Consider the following 19,676-nt stretch of genomic DNA (forward strand, 5'->3'; position numbering starts at 1 on the left):
AAAAAGAAAAAGAAAAAGAAAAAGAAGAAGAAAATATGTGACGTGCTCTAGGAGGAAGAAGGGAGCCAGTGAGGCCAGTGAGTAACAGGATGACTAGAAGCAAACCCAGGCAGCCCAACCGATTTGTCTCCAACAGCCAGCAGGGAGAACTCTTCCCAAACACCAGAGAAGCCTGGGTCCCTCTTCTCTCACACCCGCCCCAGGTTCGACAGGACCAGGTACAAAGGCTGGTGTCTGTAGGCTTGCTTGGGTACCACTACCCCAACCCACCTTGTGCTTTGGCCACCTCCTGAGAAAGGTGTACAGGGATGTTTTCCAGGTACACCTTACTCTAAGTGTCCTTTCCGGCCCCCGTCATCCAGGCTCTGCGTCACACTCACCAGTACACTACCACTGTGTGCTTCATGTACTTGAGTAGCTTCTTGGTCTCAAACAGGAGGGGGATGTCCAGAATCACGTACCGATACCCTGGGGAGAGGGAGAGATGCAAAACTCCCAAGGTCAGTTCTGCAGGGACACCAGGAAGGATGCTTGTGACCAGGCCCTGCCACAGAGAGTGCCCTAGCAGACGGGAGACCTTCCAAGGACAGACAGACCCTGAGTGCCAGCGAGTCCCAATGCCATTCAGAGCAGAATGCTGCAGAAAATAACTTCTGGCTGGCTGGTCAGGGAAGACCTTGGAGAAGGGCTGGCATTTGCACTGGCTTTGAAAAGCAGGCAAGACGTGGTTACTTGTATTGAGGAGGTGGGGGCGAGGAGCTTCAGATGAGGAGCAGCAGAACCCAAGGAACTGGGACGTTCTCCTGTGCAGACCAGATGGGAGGACTAGGTGCCCAGGGTAAACCTTCATCTTCAACTACACAAGTTATTTCCAACCAGAAGCGAGACATAGCAAGGGCTGTAGGAGACTGGGAAGGGTTTCAGGCGGATGCTGAGGCCTCGCTGTCCCATTTCATTTCACACTGGCTCAAAAAAACCTTAAAGGAGAAGCCAGTTCTTGGAAGCCAGGTCCAGACATGGCCTTTTTAAGGAGTCCCAATGGCTACCTCTGTGACTTTCTGTGAGACACCTGTACCATACCAGAGCAGCAAGGGTAGTTTGTGCTAACTACAGGATTCCCTCAATGGAGAAAACGCACTCCGGGCCCTCCCACAGCTGGAGCTAGAGAGAGGTGATGTCCCCGCACGTCGTGGGCGGGCACATCTAACAGTTATATGTGTCCTTCTGCTGCTCCTTGGGCCCTTTGTGGATGAACAGAGTTGGGAGGGGCAAAAGGCGGTAGGAGAGGACAAGGACTGGGGTCACTCAGAGACCCCAGCTGGAGGTGTTTTGCCCTACACTCTCAACCACAAAACTGCACACTAGCTGCTGGGGTTACTGCTCCCCACAACCTGTGCTCAGGAAGCCTGAAAAGCCTTGGCTGATGAGGGTGTTGGGGTCCTGACTCTGCTGACACACCTTGGTTTGCAGCACCCCACATGACCGCACGTCCTTAGCAGGACTAATCTATGTAATGAATGAATGGATGCCTGCTCCCCAGGGTGCTGGGCACAGCTGACGGCGTGTAACCACTGAGCAGTAGCCAGGCCCCTCAGCTAAGTGCCCCCTAAATGATAGGTGTTACTGCTATTGTTTCTAGGAGGGAGTGAAGCTGGCATTGTGCCCCTGCACCTCCCGGCTCAACCTCTCCAGCACCGAGCCACAGAAAAGATCAGGTTCTCCCTGGGCCCCTTATCTCCCTTTCCTGTCCCCTCCCTCCCCCGCTCTCCTCTCACTGTCCTTTCTCCCGGGTCCCTCTTGGGAGCTGGAAGCCAGCTCTTTGGTTCACCGGTAAAGGGCTATTCAGCTGTCACATGCCTCCTACTTGATAAGCCCTGCAAACTACCCTGACTCTATTAAGACATCCGCCTGCCTACGCAGAGACCTCCCAGCAGCTGCTGATCTTATCTGACATGTGATTATACCAACTTTGACAGTTGTATTTGTTAAACTCATCGGGGAAAAGCTGGGACTGTGGAAGCCACAGCTGTCGTCCCCATTTTTCACCTTATCGAACTGAAAAGAGCTTTCTGGCTTTTATTTAAGTGGTGCTGGCTGGGGAGGTGGGGAGGCTGGGTGGCTGGCACTACAGGAGAGCTCTGGAGCTGGTGACATTATCCGATGCTTAATTTCAGAAAGGGGAAGCCACCATCGGCGCCTCGCGGCCCTGCAAGTGTACTCAGAGCTGGCCTGGGAGCAAATGGAAAGGGCAGGAAGGAAAGGCAGAAGGCTCTGCCAGGCAGGGTGGGCAGAGGGAGCAGTGGCACAGTGGTGGCCTGGCAGGCCTGGAAGGAGGACAGAGGCAGTGTGTTGGGGACAAACAGCAGGAGCGCATGTACAGAAGCACGTGCTAGGAGGCAGCTCGGCCTGTCCAGCACAGGGATGAGGGACAGGTTTCGGTCAACAATATAGATGCTTTCATTGATGTCTCTCAGAGGGAAGTACTGACCAGAGGACATGCTAGGGGGACATTCCCTACTGCATACACAGGAACCTGAGGCATGAAGGACAAGGGGCCTGGCCGTGGTTACACAGGACATTTGACCTCATACTCTCCAGGAAGGAGTCTCCACACTGTGACCGACAGAGGGAGCTAGACCACTAAGCCTTTAGTCAGCCAGCTCCTGGCCTGGCCCAGCCTCAGAGAAAGGCCCCTGCTGTCAGGAGGTCATCTGGAGTCTCACCTCGGAGAAAGTACTTGAAGGTCTCTTTCATCATTTCCTTCCGGATCTCAGGGTGGGTGATGGAGTTGAGCAGCTGCCGACGGTCAGGCTGGTTGAAGATCAGGTCTCCGAGGACCTTGCGGTCGATGTCGCCATTCTCCAGCAAGACTTCAGTGCCAAAGGCCTCTACTATACGCCGGTGGGCAGGGTACCCTGGCTGTACAACTGGGGTATGAAGAAGTTGGGTCGTTCCAGAGCCTCTGGCGATCCAGAAGTCCCCCACCCCCACCCCAGTGACCAGAGGGGCAGACTGGTGGGGGAATCCAAGGCTCCTTCCCTCATTTGGAGCCAAGATAAACAAAGGGGCAGAGCAGAGCACAGGACTCCCTCAAGCCCTCGATGGAGCTGAGTTTAGGATGACTGGATCTTGAGGAGGATGAAGAATAAGCAGAAGAACCTCCGGGACTAGCGGGGCCAGGACACTCTAAGAAGACACAGTCTAACCATGGAAGCACAGGGGACTCTGCAGTACACTCACTGTGCCTCGCAATGACGTCCACGTCGATCACAGCACAGCCCAGCTGCTGGAACACCTGGATGACGGAGCTCTTGCCTGAGGCGATGCCTCCAGTCAGGCCCACCAGGAACATCTTCCCAGGAGAGAGAGAAGACAGACAAGGTACGAGCCAGGAAGCACGGGACAGTGGCCCACTCACCAGTCAGCTGCTCCACCAGGCTGGGAAATCCTATTGTTAAGAGACATACAGGCCTGGTCAGCAGTGGGCACGGAGACACAAGGTTGGGCAAGGCCTAGCCCTGGGCGTGGGGAGATCTGGGGCTGCTTTTGAGAGTTAAATTCCAGGACTGTGGGTGTTGGTATGAGCTGGACATTAGTGCCTTGTACATGCCAGGCAAGTGCTCGACTAATAAGCCATGTCCCCAGGGGCTCATTAGTGTGTCCCTGCAGGCCTTGAACTCACCAGCCTTCTGCTTTAGGTCTCTGAGCACCGGTTATTAAATAAAGGTCTGTGCCACGGCTCTCGGTTTCTTTAAATCTTTTTTTTTTTTAATTACATTTTTTAATACATTGTGTATATGCCCTTCTTAGTAGGGCCTGAAATCTGTCAAAACCACTTTTGTTAACCTACAGATTTACTGTCCTAATTATACCTTGCCTGAGCCCACATGGAAATGAGTTTGCCTCTCCTGAAGACACATCAGACAAGAGGGGGAAGCAGTCACTCGGGTGTGGCACGGGATAACAAGAAAGCAGCCTACAAGTTTCCATGTGCCTAGCTCATTCTCACACAGGTCAGGGGCATCTCCCACAGACTGGAGTCCAAACAGAGACTAAAGAATGCCACAATTTACAAGTTAGCCTGAGGGTACTGTCACCCCCTGGTCGTGTCCCTCTTGACCAGAGGACCCTTCTGACAGAATGTCACATTCTGTATCTCCATCTGCTATCCCTGTTGCTGTCCCTCAAGAGCGGCTTTTCCACTAGGCACAACAGCGAGACACTCTAACACCAGCACTCAGAACTTTATAGACCAGAAGACGGGGCTATGTGGTAAGATCCCGGACAGCCTGGATTAGACTTTATTTCTAAAAGTGAACAAAACAAAACTACGAGATGGGCGGGAGGACCAGTGAGGTAGCTCAGCAGGCAAAGGTGCCTTCTGTCCCCGACTGCCTGGGATCCCTGGGACCCACACGGTGGGAGGAGAGAACCTCCTCTCCTGAGAGCTGTCCTCTGGTCTCTGTATGTGCGCCCAAACACCCACTTAAACAACTATAGCACAACTTTTAAAATGGCTGTGTGTGTCCGGCAGCTCTTGGCCATGCCGTGATTTCAGGGCGAGTGCCATGCTGCTATCCAAATGCCAGCAAACACTGCTGGAAGCACCTATGGGAGACTACTGTGTTAGGAATTGCAGTGTTTTCCCTCTGTGCACAAAATTACCTACTCGTACAGAAACACAGTGGTTTAATTACAGAAAGAAAAGAATATTTCTCTACTGCCATTCTTTAGTATTTAAGGATGAAATTAGTGAATGGTTGGAGTATAGTACCCGAGTGTTTGATTCTGAAATTACTGTTTGAGTTGCTGACTTGAATTTCATCAAAAAAAAAAAAAATTAATTTGGTCTTAGAATAGGGCAGAATTTCCAACACTTTCTGAAATGGCCCACAACCTTGATTTAACTTAATTCTTCCTGGGTGAGGCATACTCCTGTATTTCAGCACTCAGAAGGTAGGGCATTTGTTATAAGTTTGAGGCCAGCCTGGTATACATAGCAAGACCCTGACTCGGTTTGAACACTTGCTGCTCCTCTTGCAGAGGCTCTGGTTTCGATTCCTAGCACCTACGGGGTGGCTCACAACCATTTGTAATTCCAGTTCCAGGAATCTGCCACCCTCTTCTGGCTCCTGCAGGTACCAGGCACATACCTGGCAAACATGCATATATGCATACAAGGCACTCACACACATATTTATGGATGCAATCACAATCTCTGGGGATAGAGCAACTCTGGTGAATGGCAGGGCTCAGACTAGATCCTCACACTTTTATAGCAGCAGATAGTGAGCAGAGGAAGGGACCTGCCCAGGCTAGCTCTGGTTACTATATAGCCGAGGATGACCTTGAACTCCTGATCCTCCCAAGCACTGGGGTTATAAGCATGTACATCCTTCCCAGTGGCTGGTTTCTCGATTATCATACTGTTTTGTTCTGCAGAAAGGGAGGGAGGGTGCTTGCTCACAATGATCAAGACACATGGAAAGTGCAGGCTCCCATGGCAACCAAATGAGCAGCTACCCTTTTGAGTGCCTTGGACTTCCATCTGCAGAAACTGCCAGCCACTTTGCCTTTAGCTGGAAGCCTGAAGGAACACATGCAGGGGGAGGCTCTTGGCTGCCGGCTTGAAGGGGATGGATAAGAACCAGCTGTTCCTGTCCAGCAAGCCCTGGGTGACTCATTCCCTCTCCAGCTGTTGACTAAGCTCCTCTGTGCTTTGTAGCAATGTGCCAGGAACCTCTCAAACAACCCATGGAAACCTCCAGGTTTCCCTGTGGGAAAACTGCAGACAGACCAGAGCAAATGAAGCCAGCTGGGGGGAACAGAGCCGGCTGGTGGTGAGTGGAGCGGGACGGTCAGATGATGCTGGCCCTGGCCTGGCCCAAAAGCCCCTTGGGACCCCAGGCTGTGCATATATTAGGCCCTGCCTGAAAGGAGGCTGAAGCAAGAGCCCACTGGCCTTTCAAAGCATAGCAAGGCAGAAACCGAGTACCATTCAAACCCATCGACAGACCCCCGAGTGCACATGAACAAACGACCACCTTTAACAACCTACGTTGCCAATCAAGCCATTATTTTCTAGAATCTACTTCACAGCACTTCTAGGCCTGGCCAAATCTCAGTCCTCTACAAGACTTTCAAGAAAAGATGGAGAACCAGCCAGGCTCAAAGCACTGGCTAACAGGGAAGGCTGTGGGCTACACAGAGGTGTAGCTTAGCTGGTAAATCAAGGAACACCACAACCGACAGAGGCCTTGGCCTTGGTTGGTTCACACCTTTATTCCCAGCACTCTAGAGGTAGAGGCAGGAGGATCTCTGTGAATTTGAGGCCTGCCTGGTCCACAGAACAAGTTCCAAGATGGCCAGGGTTACTAAATGAGACTGTCTAAAAAAATCAAAACCAAAGTTGTATGTATCATGTTTGTATGTTGCATGTATGTGCACGTGTGTAGGTCAGAGGAACTCAGCCGTCAGGCTTGGTGACAGGTACTTTTACCTAATAAGCCACCTTGCTGGCCCAAGGCCATTCTCAGAGCTGGCTTGGCTGGAGGAAAGCTAAAGGTCCCGAAGGGAAATGGAAGCCAGCACCAGGGATTCAGCAGCCAAAGCTGGCAGAAAAGCAGGACTCTGGTCCCAGAGGAGGCACAGGTACAAAGAAAATGGGAAGCAAAGACAGACTTGGAGACAGCAGGGTCTGTACCTCAAATTTGTGGTGAGCCTAAAGGCCCAAGAGGAAGTTCCACACTACTGTGCTTTGCAGATATGGTGGGTATACTCTTGAACTGAGCTACTCCCGATATGTCACCCCATTGCTCCCTCTTGGGGCCAGCACTCTTGGAACTTCCTCTGGTTTCTCTTTGAGAAAGTGCTCGGGCTACCTCCAAAGGAGCCTCACTGCTGGTCCAACTCCACAGGCCAGACAGACCCCACTTAACTTTCTGGAGCTAAGATCATTACTACAGGACCGTTTGATGTCAGGCCTCCCTCTCCCTGTGGGCACGTGGCTTAGGTCTCTGTGCATGCTGTTCTCAACAACCCTTGCAGTCTGACTTAGACCATTGTTAAGGACCCTACCCGACCGTCATGCAGCTCAGGCTGGAGTCAGGCTGGAGCGAAAGCTTTGATGGTGGAAAGAGAACAGAGGGCACTTGCTGTCTTGGATGAGGGACAGGAGAGGTCTGTGTGAGTGAGGCCCCACCAGTTGACTGCCCTCCAGTCTATTCATGCTCCCTCCCACATATTCCTCATGCTTTGTACTTTCGTGACTTTTTGTATATGACAACTTTTAAAAGATTTAATTATGAGCATGTAAATGTGGGTGCCTGCAGAGTCCAGAGGCACTGGAGCTGGCGTTACAGGCAACTGGTTGCAGGGATTCAAACTTGGGCCCCCTGTGACCAAGACAAGCTCCCCGGGCCATTTGTCAGCCACTGTGCATGACTATTTTAAAGTGTCAGATAAAACGAGTTCCACGAAGCCACAAACCATTATTGTTCCCATCTCCAGCATCTTGTATGACGTCCAATGTCTCACTTAATAGGTGGGCAACACTAGTAAACCACTTAACCTTTCTTCGACTCAGTTTCTTCGTATGTAATTCGGATCTAAGGGCACATACTTTTGTGTAAAGGGGATGGTTTGTGAGATGTGGTCTTCCAACGTGGCTTAGGCTAGCCTCTAACTTGGGGCAATCCTCTCTACCCGGGACAGCAGGTACATACAACCACGCCCACTTAGAGGGAATCTATAGCAACCACTCATACAATGACTGACCAGGAGAGGGGAAACCATTAGGATCACTCTCCTCTAAGTAGCACACCGGGGGCTAGAATCAGGCTCTTGGTCTGCTTTCTATGTCATCTGAGCATGGTGATAACTGTTAGCAAATCACTGGGGTGGGGCTGAGGTGGGGGCAGGGCTCAAAGTACTCAGTGGGTTAGCTAGGAAGAACTGACACCTGGGTAACCACGCCCTCTTTCCCAGGAAAAGCTGCATACCAGGTGAGGCCCGTCTACTTGCCCTCTGCCAGGACCTGGCTGCTCATTAGTGTGCAGCTCACTCCTCAGGGTGTCACACTGGGCATGTCTGGCCAGCTGGCCACTTCTTTCTTTCAATTGCTCTCCAGAAGGGATGTATCCATTTTCCTCCAATGATCAATATAATCATTCAACAAAACGAGTCATTCCTGCCTTGGGATCCAATTATTTTCTTGTGGACCCAATGACTGCAAAAATATATTGTTTGCTGGTTAACTATTAAGCGCTATTTTTACACACTTTCTGCACTCCTAATCGGTCATTATTGGTGAGGGCTTGCTGCTTAAACCACAGTCCAAGTCCTCCTCTCTGCTAGGTCTATCACATCACCACTTTCTCTGGGCTGCGAATGACCTGGAGGGAATGGTCAGAGGGGGTTGGGAATCAGCTCCCTTTCCTCCTACCCAAAGCAAGAGAAGGGAGGACATGGTCTCATCACAAACCAGCACCTCAAGAAGCATCTATGAATGGGCGGGGACTGGACTGCTATGCAGACATTAATGCAGAAAGAGTCAGGGGGAAGGCCCACGCCAAGAGGCTTTGTAATCAGAAAGGCCTTGGGCAATTTCCTTCCGTGTTCTGAACTTCCCTTTAATTGAGAAAAAAAGTAGGATCAGTAATGACTTCTCACAGGTGTCAGAATTAGAGGACAGAGGTCACTTCATCTTCCCAATGTAGAATGTGATGTCACCCAGGCACTGAAGCCTCCCATCTTTCTTGGGGAACACAGTAAGAGTCCATCTCAAGAATAAAGGAAGAAAGGAAGGGAGGGAGGGAGGGGGGAAGGAAGGAAGGAAATGTATGTTAAAGAAGGGGAGGAAAAGAGGTGAGGGGGAAGCTCAGAATGTCACAGCTTGAGTGTGGAGGTGCTGTAACAACTTCCGGGCGTGGGTTTCTCCTGCCTGGACTCCTGGGATCAAATCTGCTGGTCCAGTGTCAGTTCAGATCAGCCCTCAGTTTACAACTCTCCAGGAACTTGGGCAGTGGATTAAAGGGCGTGAGCCTTTGGGAGGCAAAGGTGGGTGGGTCTTTGAGTTTGAGGCCAGCCTGGTCTAGAGAGAGTTTCAGAATAGCCAGGGCTACACAGAGAAACCCACTCTGAAAAGCAAAACACAACTGTCCAGGAATCCCTCCAGTGTAAGTCAGGGCCTTGCAGCCCTTCACAGGCCTCAAGGGCACAGGATGCCCCACCGTGGGTTCCCCATCATTCTTCCCCTAAGTAGCTCTCCTTGCTGGTCACAGAGCTGCTTGACCATGCTGAGCAGCTCCCAGAAAAGAAAGCGTTCCTGTAGGTAAGAAGGTTCAGTAGGTCAAAGGGCCTGCCTATCGAGCCTGAGTCTGATAATCCTGGAACCCTTGGTTAGGAGAACCAACTCCTCAGCTGACCTCTAAGCACACGGTAGAGCAGGCGCCCTCACTCTCAGACTCAGACAGACAGACAGACAGACAGACACACACACACACACACACACACACACCAATATTTGACTAAAAAGCCAGCAAGCACTCTCCACTCCACCCTCCTCTCACTGTCAAGTGGATACAGCAGCATCCTGTGAGTTCCAGGACAGCCCTGTCTACAGAATGAGTTTTAAAAACCAAACAAAAAACCCCAGCACCCGTTTGCTCTAGTGCCTGCTTCACTTCTTTTCACAGCACTAATTTATCCCCACCCAACACACGACAGTCTCCTGCCTCACTACTAGAATCCAGCCACTTGTAAGCTGTAGGTAGCAACCCATATACGCCTATGTAACTGAATGTGGGGGTTTCAAAAACTTGCGGCAGTCTAAATATTATGAATGCGCATGGCCAACATAAATAAAAACGAACCCAAAGCGTTTCTCCTTGTGCTCAAAATCTATACTGCAGCTCAAAACTTCATCGCACCCTGGGTTCTGGACATCCAACATACGCGTTCATCTCTTATGCACAATGCAAAGAACCAAGCAGTACCTGCACACGGGGTCTAGTGCACGCTGAGCAGTGGGGTTCCTAACGGGTAAACAGAGGAAGGGCTTATAGAAACGCTTAGCTCAGCTGGCAGAGGGCTGGATGGTATCCTAGCACTGCATAAATCAGGGCGGCGGCTCATACTTGAAACCTCAGAACTATGGAGCCCGGAAAGGAGACAGGGAGGTGTCAGCGCTCAAGGCTGGGCCACTCCAAGTGGTCTGGTGTGAAAAGGCACTTGCAGCCAAGCCCGACGACCTTGGCTCTACAAGGTGGAGGGAAACACAACCTCTGCCTCTGCACAAGTTGTCCTCTGACCTACACACAACATACAGTGTAATGTAAAACAACAACAACAAAATACCTACGTGGGTGGAGGCACATGCCTTTAATCCCAGCACTCAGGAGGCAGAGACGGGCGGATCTGTGAGTCCTAGGTCAGTCTGGTCTAGAGTTCGAGGACAGTTTGGTCTACACAGAAATCCTGTCTTTAAAAAACAAAAAGAAAGAAAGAAAGAAAAAAAAACTAACAAAAAAAATTTTTTTAAATGTTAAGTTGATTTGAGTTCCATAGGGGGAAAAAAGAAGACCTTTAATTGGCTCCTTTTTCTTGGAAAAAACCATTAGACATTTCTGCCACTTTTTACTGAATATTTATAATAGGCAACATTCCAGCCAGGCTGGGAGCCTGATATGTCTAGTAAGTTCCATGCACGCCAGCCTAGGCTACATAATGAGACCCTGTTTCAAAAACTAAAAGTGGTGGAGCGCTGAATCAGTGGTTGAGAGCACCTGCTGCTGTAACAGACCCTGGGTTTATTTCCAGCACATACTGCCATTTGCAACCACCACAGCTCCTTCCAGGGAATGCAATGCCCTCTTCTGGCCTCCTTGGGTACTGCATAAATGGTACACAGACAGACAGACAAGACAGACAGGCAAAACTTAAAACAGACATACACATAGACAAACCTTTAAAAACAATTTTAGGTAGGCATGCTGGTGCACATCTTTAATCCCAGAGCCTGGGAGCCAGAGGCAAGGGATCTCTAAGTCTGAGGCCAGCTTGGTCTGCGTGGTGAGCTCTAGGACAGCGAAGGCTACAGAGAGAGCCTGTCTCTAATGAAAAACATTAGAAATGATCTACATCCTGCAGTACTTCAAGTATCATCTAAGATTTATTTAAAAATTTTTTACTACATTGATATATTTTGTGTGTGTTTGCGTGCCAGATGTGTGGCTTGGTGTCCAGAGGTCAGAAGGCATTAGATTCTTGGAAACTGGAGTTACAGATATTTGTGAACGACCCTGAGGGGGCAAGTGTTCTTAACTGCTGAGCTACCTCTCTGCCCCAAGATTTAATGTTAAAAGTTTAAAAATTGGGGGCTGGAGAGATGGCTCAGTGCTTAAGAGAACTGACTGCTCTTCTGAAGGTCCTGAGTTCAAATCCCAGCAACCACATGGTGGCTCACAACCATCCGTAATGAGATCTGACGACCTCTTCTGGTGCATCTGGAGACAGCTACAGTGTAATTAGATATAATAATAAATAAATCTTTAAAAAAAAAAAAGTTTAAAAATTACCTGTTAGGGGGTGGGGAGGAAGAGCTCAAACTCAGGTTGTCAGCTTGGCACCAAGCTCCTTTAGCAGCTGGGCCTTCACTAGGGCACATATAGTTTAACTGTTTACTAAAAGTCAACAACCATATTTATCGCATTCATCTTCAAAAAATAAGTATTTCGTTTTTCTGAGCAGGTTCGCCCACTTGTACGTGTGTGTAGCACAGGTATGCCTGGTGCTCGCAGAGACCTGAAAGGGCCCCGGGGTCTGCTGGAACTGGAGTTACAGTTAAGCCGCCTGATGTGTGTGCTGGGAACCAAAGCCTTCTCCTCTCCCAAAATACCAACTGATCTTAACTGCAGAGCCACCTCTCCAGCTCGGTTTTTGTGGCTAGTTTTAAAATTAAGAGAATCTGATGGGAATCTAGGACAAAGCCATCCTGTTGGGCCTGCCTGGTTCCTATTTATGAACCTAACCTCTGACCTTTCACCTACTCCCCTCAAACCTATCCTATGGCTGATGTCACACAAAAATCATTCTCCTCTAGTGACCCATTGTTGCCTGAGATTTTTACAGGCTGTGTGTTCAGATGCCACAGACGCTTGTGGTCAGAGGACCACCGTGGGAGGGAGTGTTTCCTCCTCCCACCGTGTGAAGCCCAGAGACTGGACTCAGGCTATGAGGCTTGGCAGTGGACACCTTTACCGACAGAGCCACCTCTCCAATCCTTACCTTCTATTTCCTTTTATGTGTATACAGCTCTGTAAGTATAATATGCCATGTGTGTGTAGGTCACCAAGAACAGAAGGTGTCAAATCCTCTGGGGCTGAAACTACAGGTGGCTGAATTGTCCAGTGTGGGTGTTGGGGAATCAGCTCGGGTCCTCTGAAGAGCAGCAAGCACCCTGAGCTAGACAGCCGTCTCTCCCACCCACCCACCCCCTCCCTTCCCTTTTACTTGACATCTTGTGAGCGACTCCGTATGGCAAGGAGCTGGGCACACGGAGCTTGCTTACTTTACAGAAGTCTTTCATCCTGGCTAATCGGCGGAACAGGAACATCTCTCTTTCCAAGTTGATGGATATCTTGATTTTAGAATCAACAATGCTAAGCCAGGTGTGACAGCACACAGCTGAAATCCCAAAACACAGGTAGAGATAAGGGTGGCGCTAGCCAAGGGTCACATAATGTGACCTCTTCAAGGGTAAAACCAAGTCCAAGAAACTATCAATGCAGAAATTACCAACTGCTTCCCATCAGCAGGCAGCACAAAATGGCAGGGATGAGACTGCAACTAAGATCCTTTTATTTATTTTATTTATTTATTCATTTATTTATGTTTGACGTTCTTTTTCAAGACAGGGTCTGTGTAGCCCTGTCCTGGAACTGACTATGTAGACCAGACTGGCCCTGAACTCAGAGATCCACCTGCCTCTGCCCCTTGAGTGGTGGAATCAAAGGTGTGTGCCACCACACTTGGCCTTTTCTTGCCTAGCTGGGGATCCAAACTCGGGTCTTCACACTTGCACAGCCAAGTGTTTTTACCCACTGAGTCATCGGCCCGGTCCTGAAAACTGAACTTTAACGGCAAAGATAACAGCTTATAAACCCAATATAGTTTTTAGGATTAAAAACAGTAAAGAAATAGCCGGGTGTGGTGGCGCACGCCTTTAATCCCAGCACTCGGGAGGCAGAGACAGGAGGATTTCTGAGTTCGAGACCAGCCTGGTCTACAAAGTGAGTTCCAGGACAGCCAGGGCTACACAGAGAAACCCTGTCTCGAAAAACCTAAAAAACAAAAAAAAAACCAGTAAAGAAGGCCATTCGTGGTGGTGCACGCCTCTAATCCTTGTACTAAAGACGCAGAGGCAGGAGGATCTCTGTGAGTTCGAGGCCAACCTGGTCTCTAGTGCTAGTTCCAGGACAGCCAGGGCATAGAGAAACCTTGGCTCAAAAAAGTAAAAAGGCTGGGTGTGGTGGTGCATGCCTTTAATCCCAGCAATTGGGAGGCAGAGGCAGGCGGACTTCAGAGTTCAAGGCCAGCCTGGTCTACAAAGTGAGTTCCAGGACAGTCAGGGCTACACAGAGAAACCCTGTCTCGAAAAAAAACAAAAAAATAAAATAAAGTAAAAAGAAAACGATGTCCTAACACTGTGTCCGATGACTTCAGATGACCAATTTTAACTCCTACAATTAAATCTTCAGGAAGGTTATTTTCAATGTAAAGTCATCTGTAACTAAAGCTGTACATCGTGGTGCGCACTAGGCTCCGCACCACGATGTACAACGTCCACAAGCTATGTATATGAGTACATTGTAGCTGTACAGATGGTTGTGAGCGATCATGTGGTTGCTGGGACGTGAACTCAGGACCTCTGCTCCCTCTGGCCCCACTTGCTCAGGCCCAAAGATTCATTCACTATTATATGTGAGTACACTAGCTGTCTTCAGACACAGCAGAAGAGGATGGTTGTGAGCCACCATGTGGTTGCGGGGATTTGAACTCAGGATCTTTGGAAGAGCAGTCAGTGCTCTTAACTGCTGAGTCATCTCTCTAGCCCACTATAAAGATTTCTAAATAAGCATTTTCCACTCTGTTCTTCTACACATTGACTTTTTGAAAAAAAGATTTATTTTATGTATACGAGTACACTGCAGCTGTCTTCAGACACACCAGAAGAGGGCATCAGTGCGTGAGTGTTGGGAATTGAACTCAGGACCTCTGGGAGACCAGTCAGTGCTCTTACCCACTGGCTGAGCCATCTCTCCAGCCTCCCCCTACATTAACTTTTAAAGAAAAACTTTCCATTTTATCTTGTAACATTAGATGTTACAATTTCTTTCCAGAGGAGCCATGTTTAAATCCTTGAGTTCTTTGACAATATCCTACAAGTAAGTTTTAGAATCTTAACTAAACAGTAGCAAACTCAGATCTCAGCTCAGGCAAAACCCCACCCTCATCTTTCTGCTTAAACATCACCCTGAGAGTTACCTTAAGTGTGCACATAGTAACAACCGTTTTTTAAGCACTGTGTGTGTGTGTGTGTGTGTGTGTGTGTGTGAGGTCTGTAACAAGCGACACTACAGGCACAGCTTCAGTGCTGGTGGGAGGGTCTAGAGATACATTCTTAGCTGCAGTGCCTAGGGAACATGAGTGAGTCACTTGCTCACTTTTGCTCGAAACCCCACACTTTCCCCAGGAGTTGCTCCCTAACATCTGTACAGACACAAAAGCAGTCATTTTTCCCTTTAAACCTTCATTTGTGGAAAATACATCAACTTTTAAGATAATAATTTCCCCTCCAGTGACCTTCTAAGTAGGACAAAGCGGAGATGGCTTGTGAATGTTTCCTTTAGAATCGTATCTTACATGAAGGAACACCAGCCGGTTCCCTAACTCGCCCACAGGCCCTGGGCTGCCCTGAAGCCTGAGAAGGTGCTGCTCCAGGTGGTTATCAGCGATCCCCCCCTCGTTACTTTGATCAGATACTGTTTGATCAAAGCATTTTACAAATTCCATCCCCATACTTCCCCCCCAGGAACTGTTTCTGCCATTTTAATACAACAGGTAGCTGGGCAGGCATGGTGCCTCATGGCTGATGCCGGCCCTAGGGAAGACGAGGTGAGAGAACTGTCACAGGTCCCACACAGTCCTGAGCTGTATGAGCTCCTTTCCCAACCAGTCAATATGCAACAGCAGCAAAGTACAGGGTGTCTACTGTAGTCAGTTCTTAGGGGTTTTCCCAATTAATTAAGAAGTTTAATATGCAAAAATTCTACTAACAGTGACAAATCCTACTGCCCAAACCCCGCCACCCACCCGCCCCGTCCTGGTTCTCTATGTAGCCCTAGCTGGTCTCCGATTCACAAAGATCCTGCCTCTGCCTCCCAAGTGGTGATGCACATCAAGCCTGGCTTAACAATTTAGAGATCTTCCTCCAAAATTTTATTTTCCTTCAAAATATATTTTTAATTAAAAGATTTTTAAAAGTTGCTCAATGGCTGGAGAGATGTCCCAGTGGTTAAGAGCACTGGTTGTGCTCACAGAGGACCTGGGTTCAAATTTCAGCATTCACATGGTGGCTCACAATCATCCAGTTCCAAGGGATCTGACCCTCCCCTCTTCTGACCCCAAGGGTACCAAGTACACTTTATAGTGCACAACCACTCATACAGGGGGAAAAAATTAAGAGACAGACAGACAGACATTCTTGGACTGGGAATGTAGCTCATTGACAGGGTATACTTGGTCAGCAAGTGTTTGCCCTGAATTCAATCCCTAGTACTGCAAAAAACAAAGCAAATTTCTTGTTATTCGGTTTTTTCGGTAGGGTCTCATGTAACCAACTGACTACATATCCCAGAATCATCTCGAACTGTTCCTTCGAACTCTCCCTCCCAAGTGCTTGGGACTACAGGTTTGGACCACAACCCTTGGCTTCATTTAGGAAGTGGATATTCACACGTACATACAGATATGGAGGTAATGGTTGAGGCTACTATGTCAAAGGGCTTTCCTCTGGGCTTGTACTGACACAGTATGTGTCTGTATCCATCAGCGAGCGCTTTAGACGCTTGAAGACCAGGAACTTAAGGTCATCCTCAGCTACGACATTGCTAGTTGCCGGAAGCAGCATGACCACGAGACCCTCAACTCTAAATAATAAATAGGATCGGGAGGTGGAAGCTGAAGGCTCAGGCTAGCCTTTCTTCCTCATCTCCTGGCTGGTCTGTAAGAAAGCCACCTGCCTCTGCCTCTGCCTCTGCCTCCCAAGTGCTGGGATGACAGGCCTGCGCTATCACTGCCCGGCAAAATAAAACATTCTAACCCAATACTGTCCAAAGATGTACTTATTTAACAGATGCCGAGGAGCGGTGTAACATCAGGACCCTGTTTTCTGTAAGGAAATCACTGTTTCTGGAGACACAGCACTGGGCTGTGAACAAGCACAGTGCACATTCTGTGCAGGGAACCAGGGCCGCAGCTAGGTCAAGGATGGAATTCTAACAAACGCAGCTTGAAAGCCTTGGAGTTACTCAGTGCTGGGTTCTGGTTGTTGCAGGATCATAAACGTTTCACTGTTGCCATATCTTTAGCAGCTCAGTTACAGCGACTCCATATGGGGTCAGCTCCCAGTTTACCAAGCTGTGAGTTAAAACATACACAACCCCACACAAAACTCAAAATGTAAAACATTCAAATGCGCCATCTTTAAAATTGAAACGCAATGGCTTGTAATTCAGGGTGATGATAATAGTGGTGAAAACTATGTAAGTTAACACCAGATATGCTATGTCTATGCTTCCTCTGGGGCCAAAGGTCTTGCATTACGTAGTCACGCTGGCTTGGATCCTTCTGTGAGAGCCTTTACTAGTGGATGAGTGGGAGACTCATGCCATCCACGGACTAAAAGACTTCAGACGATCAACTAGTCTAGCTTCCCTGGGGAAGGAAGCCGTGGGGGAAAAAAAACAAGGTCTGATATCAGATGGTAGATACAAAACAGCAACATCTATCAGCATCTTGAGATAGATTGCATCCCCATTTTTCAGATGGGCAAACTAAGGGTGGCAGAGGCGAGGAAGGTCACACGACTGCAAAAGGCAGAGGTTGGATTCAAAAATCAAAACTGAGTCCGACCCCAGTGCTTTAGCGCAGAGGCTTTGGCCGGAATCTCAGATTTTCCATCCCTTTCCAATGTTATCCCTGGGGAAATAACACTTGGTTTCCCAGGTTTGTTATCAGGATGATGATTAAACGCGCGTGTTAGCCCCAGGGGTGAGCTACAAATATGTGCTTTAAAAAAGAAGAGGAAAAAAAAAAAAAAAAAAAAGGCGCGCACAATGCGCCAACTCGGCCGCAGCATCCCGCGCCCCGGCCGGGGTCTCCCGCGCAGACCCCGGCCCCGCGCGGCGCCACCCGACGAAACAAAGCGGCTGCTCATCGCTGCCACCCCGCCCCGCCCGCCCCCTCCCGGGGTTGGCCGCTTCCCTTCACCCGCGCCGCTACCTACCGGGGCTCCGACTCGGCCTCAGCCTCCGTCTCTAGCCCAATCTCCGCGGCGCTTACTGGCTGGCTCGCTGCACACAGGCGGGACCCGGGAGCGTGCACGCTGACCGGACGTCCAGCCAGCGGAAGGGGCGGGACCGGAAGGCGGGGCAGAGCGCCGGTCGCGTGCGGGAGACGAGGTGGGCGTGGTCGGGCCGAGTTTTGGAGAGCCGTTGAGTCTCTTCTCTTTTTTAGTTTTTTTTTTTGTTTGTTTTTCGAGACAGGGTTTCTCTGTGTAGCCCTGGCTGTCCTGGAACTCACTCTGTAGACCAGGCTGGCCTCGAACTCAGAAATCCACCTGCCTCTACCTCCCAAGTGCTGGGATTTAAGGCGTGCGCCACCACGGCTCACAGGCTGAGTCTTAAAACTTCTAAGGACTTATCAAAACTACTAGTCATCATGATCAGGACCTGACCTTTTCTTCATTTAGAACTCTCTGTGAAATATTTTTACATGTGATGTTTTAATAATAGGACTGCACTACCTAAAGTTACAATAATCAGGACCACAGTCTGGCTTAATGAAGTGGGAGGAGCAGATTAAGAAAGAAGGCCTCCCAACCCAGTGAGTTCCTCCAACTGTGTCAACACACTTCTTAACCACCCGATAAGGTGTTTAAGTCTCCCTGTTTACAGTCGCTTGACCTTGATAGAGCACTTTCTCTGTTGTCTGCTGCACCTCAGACAGTTGGCTACTCTTTAACTCCAGCCTTTCATCTGGCCAGCGGGAGTTTACAGCAGTCACCTCCTGTGGGGGGTGAAAGCTCCAATTCGGGAGACTGTTCATCAATATCTGAATTACTGGAACTCTTAGTTTTGGATAATGGCTCCATCTGGCCTATTACCATGGTGTTATACCAGATACCACCTTGAGATAAATGGACGGTCATATTAAGACAAAAGAAATTAGGTATCATTCTGAATTCCTCCCAACACATTCAGCCTTTTCCCATGTACTAAATAGTATTTATGACAGGGACAGGAGCAAGAGGCCAGACCTGTCTTAAGTTATAAACCCTATTGTTTCCCATAGTTGGGGTTTTCCATATGATCTCCAGATGTCAGCCCTGGCTCTCATACTGAGGAGCACTGGCCATGGGCACACAGCTACTTCAGATCCCATTTGTAGTAACACTGTCTACTAACCCTTGTTGAGTTCCAGTAGAGGTTCTTCCCACCTCTGAGTTTGGAAATCGTCCTGTAATGTTTCTGCTCGTGGTCTTTACCCTTTCCTATAATACATGGTTTTCCTTTACAAGAGTTTCCCATCCGTTCCCTCTGTATGTCCCGTTTTGAAAGTGAACCCTCTTCCAAGGTGTTCTGGCTAGTTTTATGCAAACTTGTCAAAAGCTAGAATCATCTAAGAGGAGAAGTTGTTTTTTTTTTTTTCAATTAAAAAATGTGCCTTAGCAGGCAGTGGTAACACACATCTTTTATCTCAGCACTCAGGAAGCAAAGACAGGTAGGTCTCTGTGAACTGGAGGCCAGCCTGGCCGGTCTACAGAGTGAGTTATAGAACAGCCAAGGCTACACAGAGACACTCTGTCCCAAAACAAAGAAAAAAAGAAAAAAGAAAAAGAAAAATATATGTCTCTATAAGATCAGGCTGTAGGCAGGCAGGAAGACCTGTAGGGCATTTTCTTAGTGATTAATGTAGGAGAACACAGCCCTTTGGGGGGTGAGATCACCTCTGGCCTTATGGCTTTGGGTTCTATAAGAAATCAGGCTGAGCAATCCATGAGGAGAAAGCCATAAGCATCACCCCTCCATGGCCCAGACATCAGCCCCCACCTCAGGGATCCTGCCCAGCTTGAGTTCCTGCCTCGGCTTCCCTCGGCTGACTGTGAATCAGGACATGTGAACCAGATGAACCCTTTCGGCCCAAGGTTGTTCTCGGTCAGCAGTGCACACTCAGCACAGCAGTGGCACACTCAGCATAGCACTACACACTCAGCACAGCACTGCACACTCAGCACAGCACTGCACACTCGGCACAGCACTGCACACTCAGCACAGCAGTGGCACACTCAGCACAGCACTGCACACTCAGCACAGCACTGCACACTCGGCACAGCA

The 19,676-nt window shown here is 49.1% G+C and overlaps 1 protein-coding gene across 3 annotated transcripts in view; it reads right to left on the reverse strand.

The window, feature by feature from the left end:
* The window catches only part of Dcakd (dephospho-CoA kinase domain containing), a 33,964-nt gene that overhangs the window by 3,016 nt on the left and 11,272 nt on the right, over positions 1 to 19,676 (reverse strand). The window contains exons 1-4 of one of the 3 annotated variants that reach the window (XM_021212863.2): positions 17,567 to 17,687; positions 3,241 to 3,448; positions 2,724 to 2,927; positions 381 to 468 (exon numbers count right to left, since the gene is read on the reverse strand). In XM_021212863.2, coding sequence (XP_021068522.1) covers positions 381 to 468; positions 2,724 to 2,927; positions 3,241 to 3,352 — 404 coding nt within the window. In that variant the 5' untranslated portion in view covers positions 3,353 to 3,448; positions 17,567 to 17,687. Of the gene's footprint in view, positions 1 to 380; positions 469 to 2,723; positions 2,928 to 3,240; positions 3,449 to 12,568; positions 12,747 to 17,566; positions 17,688 to 19,676 lie in introns of those variants that run through there. The other 2 variants (XM_029546458.1, XM_029546457.1) reach the window with 2 other exon arrangements.

Source organism: Mus pahari, chromosome 14 (genome assembly GCF_900095145.1).
Source record: "Mus pahari chromosome 14, PAHARI_EIJ_v1.1, whole genome shotgun sequence".
Classification (NCBI taxonomy): Eukaryota; Metazoa; Chordata; class Mammalia; order Rodentia; family Muridae; genus Mus; species Mus pahari.